General features: G+C 36.8%; 1 protein-coding gene across 6 annotated transcripts in view; it reads left to right on the top strand.

Annotated features, from left to right (window-relative positions):
- The window catches only part of QSER1 (glutamine and serine rich 1), an 82,849-nt gene that overhangs the window by 55,422 nt on the left and 11,469 nt on the right, over positions 1-15,958 (top strand). For all 6 annotated transcript variants that reach the window (XM_025266264.3, XM_025266262.3, XM_025266261.3 and 3 more), the window contains 4 exons: positions 521-654; positions 2,061-2,278; positions 6,942-7,079; positions 9,221-9,318. In XM_025266264.3, the coding sequence (XP_025122049.2) occupies positions 521-654; positions 2,061-2,278; positions 6,942-7,079; positions 9,221-9,318 (588 nt within the window). The remainder of the gene's footprint in view (positions 1-520; positions 655-2,060; positions 2,279-6,941; positions 7,080-9,220; positions 9,319-15,958) is intronic.

The following is a 15,958-nucleotide window of genomic DNA, read 5'->3' as shown; positions in this document are numbered from 1 at the left end:
TAAATGTATTGTTTAATGTATTTATATTGAGCATCTATGATATATTAATAAGTAGCGTAAAATTTGAACTATAGAGTATATGATGCTCTGATTTTAAAATAAAATTAATATATAAATACCAACTACTTAAATGGCTTAACTCTTTTTTTTTTTAAATAATGGAAAGGATTTAACATTAGTGTGGGAAGAATTCTGATGGACCTAGAAACACTTACATTGATTATTCTGCCAGTCAAGTATCCTGATTTACCAAGAAAACTTATAGAATTATTCCTTTTTACTTGAGTAGTTGTTTAATAGCATTGATCAAATAAGCATCTGACGATTAGCTGAAGAAGACTGCGTCTGTATATAGGCTTGCAGTTCAGAATGAGGCTGGGATCATTTTTATTGAGGGTGCAATTAGCCTGGCCTGAGCTGCATTTTGAAGGATGACTTTATGACAGTCTATCATGACAACAAGGGAATATTTTATGTACAGAATGTACAATTAAGTAATTCAAAGTGCTTCTTTCCTTAGTACCTTGGATATTTTGGAGATGCAAAGAGTAAATACAAAAGGATATATGTGAAGTTCATTGAAAACACTAACAAAAAGGAGTATGTCAGAGTGTGTTCCAAAAAGCCAAGAAATAAGCCTTCACAAACTATCAGGTATTTATTATTTTATGTAATATGTTTGTAATAATTATTGGAAAACTTGTTATTGGTGATATACAAAGAATTACATCAATTAAAGAGACTGATTATTTTTTTCCATTATATACAAGTCTGAAAATCATTGCTTAATGTCATAAGTGATTCCTTTTGAAGTAATGAGACAGGAATTATAAAGCCTGTGGCTACCATGGTGGGGTGGATGCCTTTTTCTTCCCTGAGTCCTTTTGGTGTCACCCTAGTATAGTGGAAAATAATCAGATTTACAGTCTAAAGATTTGAATCCATCTCTTTATGACCTAGATTAATATAGCATTTCTAGGGACTTCTCTGGTGATCTAGAGGTTAAGATTCCGTGCTTCCACTGCAATGATTGCAGATTTGATCTCTCTCTGGTCAGGTAACTAAGATCCTGCACATGGTACAGCAAAAAAAAATAAATTGAAAAAAAGATAACCTTGCTTAGCTCCCTTTTTTTAACCTAAAAGTAAAATGAAAATAACGAAATGTCAAATTTAAAATAAGAAAAAACTGTTTAAGGCCTGTACATTACAACTACATTAGAATTATCATCATATGTTAATGTGACTCTGGCTTGTCTGGAGCATGAATTTGGAAAACCATGAATTTGGAAGTGATGACCCAGCCACATTCTCTTTAATGATATTCTCAATCTAGTGCTCAGAAGATCTAGTTAATGAAGATTCCAGCTTATTGGACACAGCCACTTTATCTCTATGATGGAATTTATCCTCTCCTTCAAATCTCCAAAACCAGGGCACAGCAAATCTTACTTCAGGGACTCTGGCACAGGTGCAGCTGAGAATCCATATCAAAACCTGGCACCACCAGAGCCTGTGAGAGTTCTGATGTTCCAAGCTAGATGTGACTAGAAGTCCATTGGTCATCTGCAATACAGCCTCATAGTCAGGAAAAATGAGTTCATAAAGGGAAAGGAGTGGAGGGAGAGAGAGAAATAATAGGGGTTGAATTAATATAGTCCCTTACTAACTGAATATGTTGAATGTCAGTGTTAAAGGGTGTATTTCAAGAGAATTTTGGAGCAGTCGCCATTGGCCACGTGTAGGGCTTAGACTTTATTTTGGAGGTATTGGTGAGTTGATTAAATTTTTTTTCACCAATGTTTCTCGATTTTCTGTTTATTTTTAATTAAATTATTTACATAAAAAATTTTATTCTAAATTTTTATTTAATTATTTACTTTATTTAGTCAAGTTGTGTGTCCTCTGGGATTTTAGTTCTCCAACTAGGGCTTGAACCTGCACCCCCTGCAGTGGATGTACAAAGGTCTAACCATTGGACCACCAGGGAAGTCCCTCATTAATTTATTTGAATTAGACAAGATTTCAATGTGTTAATGAAGTCTGTTTGTAACATTGCAGAACTGTTCAGGCTAAGCCAAGTAACAGCAGTAAAACTTCTGATCCTCCAACACCAAAAACTGCAACAACAAAAGCCCCTTCCATGAAACCCAAAGTTAAACAGCTAAAAGTAAAGGCTGAGCCACCACCAAAGAAAAGGAAGAAATGGAAAGAAGAATTTTCATCATCCCAATCCGACTCATCTCCTGAGATCCACTCTAGTAGTAGTGATGATGAGGGTGAGTTCTTCATGAAATGAATACCTTGATAATTTGAGATTTGCTGCATTAATGGAGAGGAACAATGATGCTGACAATTCAAAATGTATTTATTTTTCCTTAATTAGGTAATTTAGCTACCTCATTAAGTTCTGCTTAGGCATATATTTGCCCATGACTAAGCTAAGTAACTGTGCCTTAGTTTCACTTTTATAAAGTGAAAAGATTGAAATACATAGCAGTTATTTAACATACTTTTTGACCTTAGAACCCTTGCACACTGTTAGAAACTGTTCAACACACCAATGAGCATTTATGTAAGCTCTTTATATATTGAAATTAACTTCATTATAAATTAAACCTGAGACAGTTGTAAAACAGAAATGTACCAGGAAAAATCCATCAGCCATCAAACTTACTGTGTAACATTTACAAGACATTTTCAGCAGTTCAGTAGTCCAGGGCAGAGGCAGGCAGCTCCTACTGGTGGGCTAAATGTGATCTGCAGCCTATGCTTAATAAAGTTTTATTGGAAAACTGGGACTTATTTACATGTTTTCATAAGTTAGTTTCCCCTCACGGTGACCGATTTGAGTAGTTCTTACAGAGAGCATATGACCATTAAAGTGCCAAATATTTACCATCTGGCCCTTTACAGAAAAATACGCTGACCCCTTATTCTAATAAGGTAGTCAGAAAAACATGAAAGGATGACGGAAGGCTGCATATGCCATGCTAAAGCTAAAAAGCTTGGGATTCTGTAAGCAGAGGGGAATCCTTGGAGGGATTTAAGTAAAAAAACAAATGGTAAACTCTGAATTTTAATTATGAGACATCATCTGTCTGTTCAGTCGCTCATTTGTGTCCGACTCTTTGCAGCCTCATGGACTGCAGCATGTCAGGCTTTCCTATCCATCACCAACTCCCAGAGCTTTTGAGAAATTCAAGATGTATTCTTGGCAGAACTTGAATGATGAATTGCGTTTTGGGGGTACTGTTGAGGTTGATGTCTAGGATGGTTTCTGGTATTACAAGTATCATTGCCTGGGAGCTGATCTTAGAGATTACTTGGATAGAAATAGAATTATAATAAAAATTATTTCGTAACAGAAGTTTGCTTTAAATGTATTATTTTAAAAAGCTACTATGAAGTTATTTAGAAATGTTTGTAAAGTATCAGAATTTGTAAAGAAATTTAGTGCTTTGAGTATGCATGGAAGGCATTATATATAATTTCACAGTTAGCATTCCTGCTTACTGTTTAGAGTAGAGAAGTTAAAGTTCTGCTTTGCACTGTTATTTATACAGCTTCCTCAGATGACAATCAAGTTGAAAATTTTCTTTCACTGATAATCTGAATTACCACTCGGTGTCACTAGTAGGCAAGCATTATTAGTGCTTCTTAAAAAGAAGGAAATATGATAATAAACATAGTTTTTAGGCTGGTGGTTTTTCAAACTATTTGTTTCAAGACTTCTTTATAATCTTCAAATATATTGATGATTCCAAAAGACTTTGTGCGTGTGTGTGTGTGTGTGTGTGTGATTTGTATCTATGTATATCACCAAGTATAAGTTAAAACAGTTTTAAAATATTTTAAATAAACCCATTATTACATAAAAGGGACTTGGCTATAGCTCAGATGGTAAAGAATCTGCCTGCAATGCAGGAGACCTGGGTTTGATTCCTGGGTCAGGAACATCCTCTGGAGAAGGAAATGGCAGTATTTCATTGAACACTCCAGTATTCCTACCTGGAGAATTCCATGGACAGAGGAGCCTGGCGGGCTACAGTCCATGGGGTCGAAAAGCATCGGACACGGTTAAGTGACTAATACACGTTACATGTTAATGTAAGTTTTTTAAACAATTGTGTTGAATTAGAATAGGATTTTCATATTCTATATTAGGTTTTTTATTAAATGTTATTTTGGTTAAAGTATGTGCAGAAGACCTGGACTCACGTTAGGTATGTAGTTAGGAAAGAGGAGTATTTTGATTACTTTTTCAGATAATTATGGATATTTTTCTCTGATACTCAAAGGATTTTATTTTGTAAACTTGACAAGTGGTAGTTTCTTCAACTTTTCATGCTTGTTACGTTCAAATCTGTTTTACCCTTTGAAGTATCTTTCATCCATGAATAACTTCATAACATTTTTTGGGCCATGTGAAAATATTTGTTAGCTTGTTGATTTTTCTTTTTTTTTTTCATTTTTTCCCCACATTTTAAAATGTGGCAAAATATATATAATATAAAACTTGCCACTTTTAACCATTTTTAAGTGTACAGTTCAGCAGTATTAATTACAACCTGTTGCAAAACCTCACAGCTATTTCCAAAACTGCTTAATCACTCTAAATAGAAACTTAGTAACTGTTAGGCAGTAATTCCCCAGTCTCCCTTTCCCCCAGCTGCTGATGATCTCTCATCTATTTTCTGTCTCCATGAATTTGCCTGCTCTTCACGTCTCATATAAGAGTGGCTTATTTCACTTAGCATAATGTTTTTAAAGTTCATCCATGTTATATAACATATGTTAGAACTTTTTAGTTTTTATGACTGAATGCAATTCCATTATAAGTTTATGCATTGTATGCCCTTATCTTTTTATTCTATTGATAGACACTTGGGTTACTTCCACATTTTGGCTGTTGTAAATAATGCTGCAGTGAACATTGGCGTACAAATATCTGTTAAGTTTGTGTCCTGGTTTTCCAATTATTTGTCTACTTAAGAGTGGAATTGCTGAGTCATATATTTTATGTATTTAGCTTTTTGAGGAACTGCCTAACTGATTTCCACAGTGATTATACTATTTTACATTCCCAATAACAACACATAGGTTTCCATTTTCTTCACATCCTCACCAACCCTTGTTATATTTTGTGTCATGATTATAGGTATTTTAGTAGGTGTGAAGTGATATCTCATTGTGGTTTTGATTTGTATTTTCCTAATGACCAGTGATGTTGAACATCTTTTCAAGATTTGAAAATATTTTCTCCCATTCTGTAGGTTGATACTTCACTTTTCTTTTTTTAGTATATGTGCTGTGGAGGTGAGCCCTGTATTTCAGTTTTTGATAATGTCCTTTGATGCACAAAATTCAAAATTCTGATGAAGCCAAATTTATCTGTTTTTTTTTTCATTGCTGTTGTTTTTAGTGTCATATTTGTAATCCATTGCCAAATCCTAGGTCATGAAGATTTATCCCTGCGTTTTCTTCATAAGAGCCTTGTGGTTTTAGTTTTCACATTTACATAATAAATTTTTGCAGTATTAAAAATAACATTTTTAATATTACCACTAATTTCATCAATGAAGTCTTGAAATGGTCGTCAGGCTCACAATGGTGGAAATAAGTTTTCCGAAATTCTAATTTTCACTTAGAACCTCAGTTTTATCGTTGGCAGCAAATACTGCCAGTTGTTTTCCTGGTAGTGACAGGTTCACTTCTTTAAGAAAATGTCTGCCAAATACTGAATAGGGGTAGGGTATCTGTTATTTTTTAAGTAAAAATGGTATTCCCGTGGAGAAGGTGGCTGGTTCATCAAACAATTGAATGGGTGCTCTTCCTGGAGATGACTGTCATACATCATAGCAGAGGTGCTTTATATATACCTCTCATTTCATCACACAGTTTTAAGACATTTACTCAAGAGTAAAGATTTAATACAATTAAATTTTTACTGCTTCTTCAAGGATTATTCTTAAGTGAAATCAGTGTTGGGGTTTTTTTTTCTTCAAATTCATGACCGTTAGATGACGGTCATGGCAGAGTACATGGCTACTAGTACAGTTTGGGGTCAGTGTCTCGGTTCATGCTAGCAAAGGCCCACAGCAGTTTTACCCAGCATTACTTTTACAAATGTCAACAGAGTGACAAAGGTATATAACATCTTAATGTTATTAGGAAAACAGTTTGACATCAGAAACCCCTGAAAGGGTTGTTGGGCAAACCCCAAAGGGTTTGGACCAAACTCTAAGAACCCCTGTTAAAGGTTGTGATGATGGTTCTATATTTGAATACGAAAGTAAAACTTAAGGCACTCCTCTAATCTTGCAGTTGTTACCATTGAATTTGAGTGAAATTTTTTTTATACAGATTGTGTTCACATTAAACATTTTTTAAATATGTCTTGACTCTAGACCAGAATTTTATAGTAATTTAAGTGTAGAAGTAAAAAGAAGAGATATGTATATGTTAACTCATACATTAGGTATTTTATGGTTTCTTTACTAATTAAATACTAGAAAAACCATCCAATTTTGAAGTAGCACAACCTCGCAGTGGATGTCTGGTAGGGCCAGGGGAGGGGAAATAGGTCCCTACAGGACAGATGTTTCCAAATGTTGGGCTGGTGTTGGACTTCAGAGGCACCTGGGAACTTTTTAAAAAGTGTAGCATTTAAGCTTCATTACCACTCCAGATTCATTTTAGTAAGTCCAGCAGTCTGGTTTTTTTGTTTTGTTTTCAAAGCTCTCCAGTGATTGTGATAGGCACAACCAGCTTTGAGAATCTCTCATTCGAAGTGTTTTTAAAAGCAGAGTGGGAGAACCTTGACTTTGAAGAAGTTTTATGTACAACCATTTATCTGCTTGTAGGTAACTTGCTGTTGGGTAACGTGTTTTTAAGTTGTCAGAAAGGAATATTTAATATTTCCTCTTTTCTCCCTCCCAGAGTTTAATCCTCCAGCTCCTTTTGTCACTCGTTTTTTGAACACAAGAGCAATGAAGGAAACCTTTAAGAGTTACATGGAATTGCTTGTCAGCATTGCTTTGGATCCTGACACAATGCAAGCCTTAGAGAAGAGCAATGGTACAGTCTGCTAAGTAATACTTTCTTGGCAGTACTTTCCAGATCTTTCCCATTCTTCTCTGTTACTTATATGTTTAATATGTGGTTTTTGTGATATATCCTATATGTTGTCAGTAAACTGTTGATATATTGGTTCTATAAATACAGCTTTATATTTCATAGGGTCATAGCCTTTCATGAATTGCTTGAATAGTTGAACAATTTTATATTAAACATATTTTTATTGATTTCTACTCATGAGAATACTCCAGTATTCCTGCCTGGAGAATTCCATGGACAGAGGAGCCTGGTGGGCTACAGTCCATGGGGTCAAGAAGTGTCGGACACGACTAAGTGACTAACCACCGACTAGTTTCTTTAAATCCTAGACTCTTTTTCATCCTCATAACATTTCACTAAGTATCTATATTATGTGGAAGGTCCAGATTTCAATCAGTTTTTATATTTCTGTTTTCTAATAATTGGAAAGATGAAGCAGATAACAGTGGTATAAAGATTAAATTGTATATTCATGTCCAGTAAAAGATACATCACAGACTAAATATTTTCTAATCAGTTAGTAGTAAAACCATAAATGCCTTGAATTATATTTATTAATATTATTCCTTTTTTACTCTTTCTTTAGTAACTTTTTCTTCTGGTATAGTAGGGATGACATTGACATATGAAATAAGCTGATAATTCATATATCTAATGTTGCTCACTAATATTTACCCTTCAGCTACTACAGCTTTCACTGGGGACAGTTAAGAGAATGAAAGGATTAATGAGCCAGTTTCCATTATCCTTCTATCAGAATGAGTTGAACAAGTGTAAGATCAAAAAGATAGTAACAATGAATAAATAGTAACAATATACTTCAACAGCAGTGCCTAATGATATAAATTGTTTTATTATTTCCATATATACTTTGACATACATTATTCCCCATAATCCCAGAACAACTTAGCCATTTTTGGAGTAAAGACAATGAGGCTCAAAAAGGTTAAGTGACTTGCTTATTAAGAGCTCACAACTTGCAAGTAGCAGAAAAAGGATGACATCCAAAGTCTTCTAATTTCTAGTCTTGTTTTTTTGATCATATAATCAGAAACAGTAACAAAGAGCCTGCAAATGTTTTCTCTGTCAATCAGAACTCTTTGCATCATAAAATACACATTTCTTAATAGTGGTCATTTCTGGGTAGTTGTATTTTAAATGATTTTTTCCCTAGTATATTAAAAAATTTTTTTTCTCCATTTAAAATGAAGGGTATAGATTTTAATGGTTATATTTCAAAACAACCCACAAATGTTTAAAAGTTGTTTTTGTAAAATGTCAATTTTGAATAGACTTAATCACTGCTAGAAAGATAAAATGAAAGCTGTCAGGTATGTTGTGGTGACTTTGAACAGCATTCCTTACTGAGGGCTTTTTCTTCAACTTGAGGAAAGTATTCTTTTGCTGGTGTCTGGTTGTGTTTATTTTCCAGATATAAAGAGTCATTTTATTTAGCTATGGAATTAGTAACCAGATTCTGAGGGTTTATACATACATTTTCAGAAAGGTCATTAAAGATAATTAGTATTATAAAATGTTACTATGCTGATAAATTTTTAGTAACCTAAACTATTTACTACAGCACCAGAAGTAATTAATTTATACTCTGAATGTATTTTTTCTTCTAAAATACCTATTTGGACTCTTTCCTTGTGTATTTGAAAGTGAATTTTGACTATTTTTTCTTGCCCCCTACTTATCCTTTGCCCCATATATAGTGAATTAAGAATATCACACTCAGTATTTTATTTAAAAATTTTTAATGATAAATTTATGATTTGAAATATTATTAGTGTTCACTTGGTAAATGAAGTCTGGAGAGATTAGGCAGTTTGACCATTTGTTCATCAATTCTAATGCTGGGGTTAAAACCCAGGACTTCTGTTCTCGCATCATAGTATACTGCTGCTTTCTCAGTTAGCTATTGTAAACTTTTTCTTAAAGCTAACTTTTAAAAAAACCTTGTGTGCAATATTTTTAAATCAATACTTTACACCATGAATTTAATGTCAGTCTATTAATGTTTTGTGGAAAAGCTGTATTTCTAACAGGTTTTATGTTGATAGTTCATCCTGTTACAACAAATTCTTATCTTGTTTTAGATGAGCTACTTTTGCCTCATATGAAAAAAATAGATAGCATGCTGAATGATAACCGAAAGAGACTTCTTTTGAATCTTCATTTGGATCAGTCATTCAAGGTATTTCCTTCACATGGTTTATCAGCAAACTCAGTGGCAATTATAGTCCTCGACATAACAGGAAAGAATATTTTGGAAGCCATTCTCAGTTTTATAAAGTTGTCCACCCAACAAAAATTTGATTTTTATTCATTATGAGTCTTGTCTGAACATGTCTTTTTACTTTATTAAGTACATTCTTAACGTTTATCATTTGTTTTTCTTTGCTTAAATTCATTTTTCAGGTTTTTATGTTCATCTTTTGTTGTTTTGTTGCTAAGTTGTGTCTGACTGTTTTGCAACCCCATAGACTGTAAGCCACCAGTCTCCTCTGTTCATGGGATTTCCCAGGCAAGAATACTAGAGTGGGTTTGTCATTTCCTTCTCCAGGGGAATCTTCCCAACCCAAGGATCAAACCTGCATCTCCTGCATTAGCAGGCAGATTTTTTTACCACTGAGCTGCCTGGGAAGCCCTTGTATTCATGTAGTATTCCTTATATATAATATTATAATTTTCAAATGTTTTCAAAAATGCTTCCCTTAAACTACTGTATTCCAATCTTGTTTTTCTTTTAAGCCTTTTTTAAAATTTCCCATTTCATTTACACTTAGAATTGGCCATAGCAGTTATCAAAATTCCCTTTATTTGCCTGGTTTACCCAGTGTCTAATGAAAAATTGATCTTCATATAATGGTAGGAGATATTATACATCTGTTAACATATCTTGGCACTGTAAATTGGTTTTTGGTATTACCAGAAATTCAGTTAAGTCCCTCAGTCATGTCCGACTCTTTGCAACCCCATGGACTGCAGCATGCCAGGCTTCCCTGCTCATCACCAACTCCTGGAGCTTGCTCAAACTCATGCCCATCAAGTCCATCTATTATCAGAAATAGAGAACAACAAAAAGCTAATCTAAACTCAGAAAATTTATCATAGAATCTACTGAGTAATCAAAAATTTTCCAACTTTTCTTATTCAAAGTGTAACATGTAGCATCTAGAATCATTTGATTACATCTAAACTCAAGAGAAGTGTTTTTTAATACATTTGTATAGCTTTTTTATAAACAGTCTTTATTTTCGGAGCAGTTTTAGGTTCACAGCAAAACTGAACAGAAAGTACAATTTCCATGTATCCCCTGCCCCACACATGAATAACGCCCCCGTTACCATCGTCTCCCACAGAATGCTACACTGTCACAACTGATGAACGTGCACTGACACGGCACGGAACCCGAAGTCCGTAGTTTGCCTTACAGTTCATTCTTGTGCATTCCATCAGTTTGGACCAACATATCCACTATCATAGTATCTATCGTACAGAGTAGTTTCAGTGCCCCCAAATCCTCTGCTTTGTCTTTTCATCCCTTTCCCTCCCCTAACCTCTGGCAATGACTGATCTTTTTACTTTTACTCCATAGTTTTACCTTTTCCAGAATGTCATATAGTTGAAATAATATGGTATGTAACTTTTTCACATTGGCTTCTTTCACTTATTAATACTCATTTAAGTTTCTGCCATGTCTTTTTCATGGCTTAGTAGCTCATTTCTTTTTAGCCTGAATAATACTCCATTGTCTGAATACCCCACAGTTTATACATTCACCTACTGAAGGGCAACTTGGATGCCTCCTAGTCCTGGCAATTACTGCTGTACAGTCTTGTGTGAAGGGTTATGTGCAGACATAAGTTTTCAAGTCCTTTGGGTGATTTGTATAGCTTTCTCACATCCCTGTTTTATTTGAACTTCATGTAAAAGTGAAGATCAGTTTCATCTTAGGTAGGTGAAAATTAATGCTCTGAGATTGATTTAGAGGTTGTAGCCAGTTAGTGTGTGTGTGCTCAGTTGTGTCTGACTCTTTGCAACCCCAAGGACTGTAGCCCACCAGGCTCCTCTGTCTATGGGATTTCCCAGGCAAGAATACTAGAGCGGGTTGCCATTTCCTTTTCCAGGGGATCTTCCTGACCCAGGGATTGTACCCACATCTTTCAAGTCTCCTGCATTGGCTGGCAGGCAGGTTCTTTATCACTAGTGCCACCTGGGAAGCCCTGTTAGAGGTTGCTGCTGCTGCTAAGTTGCTTCAGTCATGTCCGACTCTGTGCGACCCCAGAGACGGCAGCCCACCAGGCTCCCCCATCCCTGAGATTCTCCAGGCAAGAGCACTGGAGTGGGTTGCCATTTCCTTCTCCAATGCACGAAATGAAAAGTGAAAGTGAAGTCACTCAGTCGTGTCTGACTCCTAGCAACCCCATGGACTGCAGCCTACCAGGCTCCTCCGTCCATGGGATTTTCCAGGCAAGAATACTGGAGTAGGGTGCCATTGCCTTCTCCGGATTAGAGGTTAAATGACACCAAATTCTACTAGTCATCCTATAATCTTCACTGACACACACTTCAGTTCAGTGCAGTTCAGTTGCTCAGTCGTGTCCGACTCTTTGCGAACCCATGAATCGCAGCACGTCAGGCCTCCCTGTCCATCACCAACTCCCAGAGTTCACTCAGACTCATGTCCATTGAGTCAGTGATGCCATCCAGCCATCTCATCCTCTGTCTTCCCCTTCTCCTCCTGCCCCCAGTCCCTCCCAGCATCAGAGTCTTTTCCAGTGAGTCAACTCTTCACATGAGGTGGCCAAAGTATTGGCGTTTCAGCTTTAGCATCATTCCTTCCCAGGGCTGATCTCCTTTAGAATGGACTGGTTGGATCTCCTTGCAGTCCAAGGGACTCTCAAGAGTCTTCTCCAACACCACAGTTCAAAAGCATCAATTCTTCAGTGCTCAGCCTTCTTCACAGTCCAACTCTCACATCCATACCTGACCACAGGAAAAACCGTAGCCTTGACTAAACGGACCTTTGTTGGCAAAGTAATGTCTCTGCTTTTGAATATGCTATGTAGGTTGGTCATAACTTTCCTTCCAAGGAGTAAGCGTCTTTTAATTTCATGGCTGCAGTCACCATCTGCAGTGATTTCGGACCCCCAAAAAATAAAGTCTGACACTGTTTCCACTGTTTCCCCATCTATTTCCCATGAAGTGATGGGACCGGGTGCCATGATCTTCGTTTTCTGAATGTTGAGCTTAAGCCAACTTTTTCACTCTCCACTTTCACTTTCATCAAGAGGCTTTTGAGTTCCTCTTCACTTTCTGCCATAAGGGTGGTGTCATCTGCATATCTGAAGTTACTGATATTTCTCCCAGCAATCTTGATTCCAGCTTGTGTTTCTTCCAGTCCAGCGTCTCATGATGTACTCTGCATAGAAGTTAAATAAGCAGGGTGACAGTATACAGCCTTGACGTACTCCTTTTCCTATTTGGAACCAGTCTGTTGTTCCATGTCCAGTTCTAACTGTTGCTTCCTGACCTGCATACAGATTTCTCAAGAGGCAGGTCAGGTGGTCTGGTATTCCCATCTCTTTCAGAATTTTCCACAGTTTATTGTGATCCACTCAGTCAAAGGCTTTGGCATAGTCAATAAAGCAGAAATAGATGTTTTTCTGGAACTCTCTTGCTTTTTCCATGATCCAGCGGATGTTGGCAGTTTGATCTCTGGTTCCTCTGCCTTTTCTAAAACCAGCTTGAACATCAGGAAGTTCATGGTTCATGTATTGCTGAAGCCTGGCTTGGAGAATTTTGAGCATTACTTTACTAGCATGTGAGATGAGTGCAATTGTGCGATAGTTTGAGCATTCTTTGGCATTGCATTTCTTTGGGATTGGAATGAAAACTGACCTTTTCCAGTCCTGTGGCCACTGCTGAGTTTTCCAAATTTGCTGGCATATTGAGTGCAGCACTTTCACAGCATCATCTTTCAGGATTTGAAATAGCTCAACTGGAATTCCATCACCTCCACTAGCTTTGTTCGTAGTGATGCTTTCTAAGGCCCACTTGACTTCACATTCCAGGATGTCTGGCTCTAGGTCAGTGATCACATCATCGTGATTATCTTGGTCATGAAGAAAAAAAAAGACACACACTTACAGAGGGGAAAAAAGAAATTCAGAAGTTAGTAAGATAACCAGTGCTAAGAAGTTGTTCTGCTCACTCCTAATCCAGTATTTTCTGTTTAATTGCTGTCTTCAAGTAAAATAGTTTGTGGGGAGATACTGTGTTTTCTGCAGACAATGAAATATTGTCAGATTATGTTCTGTGAATGTTACTAAATCTTACAAATGACCAGTTTTGGCTAACCATTTATTTTTATTTTTTTATGATGGTTGTATTCATTATAGTATTTTTTTTTAACTTTATTTTTAAACTTTACAATATTGTATTGGTTTTGCCAAATATTGAAATGAATCCGCCACAGGTATACATGTGTTCCCCATCCTGAACCCTCCTCCCTCCTCCCTCCCCATACCATCCCTCTGGGTCGTCCCAGTGCACCAGCCCCAAGCATCCAGTATCGTGCATCGAACCTGGACTGGTGACTCGTTTCATGCATGATATTATACATGTTTCAATGTCATTCTCCCAAATCTCCCCACCCTCTCCCTCTCCCATAGATTCCATAAGACTGTTCTATACATCAGTGTCTCTTTTGCTGTCTCGTATACAGGGTTATTGTTACCATCTTTCTAAATGCCATATATATGTGTTAGTATACTGTATTGGTGTTTTTCTTTCTGGCTTACTTCACTCTGTATAATAGGCTCCAGTTTCATCCACCTCATTAGAACTGATTCAAATGTATTCTTTTTAATGGCTGAGTAGTACTCCATTGTGTATATGTACCACAGCTTTCTTATCCATTCATCTGCTGATGGACATCTGGGTTGCTTCCATGTCCTGGCTATTATAAACAGTGCTGCGATGAACCTTGGGGTACACGTGTCTCTTTCAATTCTAGTTTCCTCAGTGTGTATGCCCAGCAGTGGGATTGCTGGATCATAAGGCAGTTCTATTTCCAGTTTTTTAAGGAATCTCCGCACTGTTCTCCATAGTGGCTGTACTAGTTTGCATTCCCACCAACAGTGTAAGAGGGTTCCCTTTTCTCCACACCCTCTCCAGCATTTATTGCTGGTAGACTTTTGGATCGCAGCCATTCTGACTGGCGTGAAATGGTACCTCATAGTGGTTTTGATTTGCATTTCTCTGTTAATGAGTGATGTTGAGCATCTTTTCATGTGTTTGTTAGCCATCTGTATGTCTTCTTTGGAGAACGGTCTATTTAGTTCTTTGGCCCGTTTTTTGATTGGGTCATTTATTGTTCTGGAATTGAGCTGTAGGAGTTGCTTGTATATTTTTGAGATTAGTTGTTTGTCAGTTGCTTCATTTGCTATTATTTTCTCCCATTCTGAAGGCTGTCTTTTCACCTTGCTAATAGTTTCCTTTGTTGTGCAGAAGCTTTTAAGTTTAATTAGGTCCCATTTGTTTATTTTTGCTTTTATTTCCAATATTCTGGGAGGTGGGTCATAGAGGATCCTGCTGTGATGTATGTCGGAGAGTGTTTTGCCTATGTTCTTCTCTAGGAGTTTTATAGTTTCTGGTCTTATGTTTAGATCTTTAATCCATTTTGAGTTTATTTTTGTGTATGGTATTAGAAAGGCTAACCATTTTAGAAATGTTGAACTATTTCCCTAAAGACCTGTGTTAAAATAAAGCCATCACTTGGAATTTAGTATACTCAGTAGGTATTTCAGTCTTATGCAGTAGTTTATGGTGGACAACTGAAAAATTTTCATATTCTTGTTTTCATAGAAAAAACACAAAATTTCTAATTTTGAAATTGTAGTTAATGTAACTGTAAATGGTAATAGTGATGTCTATGATAGATAATTTTCATTTATAGCAATTTGTATGTCAAAGCCAAAATATACACACAGTATTAAAAGTTAGAATGATGTGATGTAAAATACTACAAATCACATCAGATCAGTCGCTCAGTCGTGTCCGACTCTTTGCGACCCCATGAATCGCAGCACACCAGGCCTCCCTGTCCATCACCAACTCCCAGAGTTCACTCAGACTCACGTCCATCGAGTCAGTGATGCCATCCAGCCATCTCATCCTCTGTTGTCCCCTTCTTCTCCTGCCCCCAATCTCTCCCAGCATCAGAGTCTTTTCCAATGAGTCAACTCTGTATGAGGTGGCCAAAGTACTGGAGTTTCAGCTTTAGTATCATTCCTTCCAAAGAAATCCCAGGGCTGATCTCCTTCAGAATGGACTGGTTGGATCTCCTTGCAGTCCAAGGGACTCTCAAGAGTCTTCTCCAACACCACAGTTCAAAAGCATCAATTCTTCGGCACTCAGCCTTCTTCACAGTCCAACTCTCACATCCATACATGACCACTGGAAAAACCATACTTTGACTAGACGGACCTTTGTTGGCAAAGGAATGTCTCTGCTTTTGAATATGCTATCTAGGTTGGTCATAACTTTCCTTCCAAGGAGTAAGCGTCTTTTAATTTCATGGCTGCAGTCACCATCTGCAGTGATTTTGGAGCCTAGGAAAATAAACTCTGACACTGTTTCCACTGTTTCCCCATCTATTTCCCATGAAGTGATGGGACCGGATGCCATGATCTTCGTTTTCTGAATGTTGAGCTTAAGCCAACTTTTTCACTCTCCACTTTCACTTTCATCAAGAGGCTTTTGAGTTCCTCTTCACTTTCTGCCATAAGGGTGGTGTCATCTGCATATCTGAGGTTATTGATATTTCT

This window comes from Bubalus bubalis, chromosome 16, assembly GCF_019923935.1.
Source record: "Bubalus bubalis isolate 160015118507 breed Murrah chromosome 16, NDDB_SH_1, whole genome shotgun sequence".
Lineage (NCBI taxonomy): Eukaryota > Metazoa > Chordata > Mammalia > Artiodactyla > Bovidae > Bubalus > Bubalus bubalis.
Note: the sequence above shows the minus strand (reverse complement) of the source record. Positions and strands in the feature narration are given on the sequence as shown.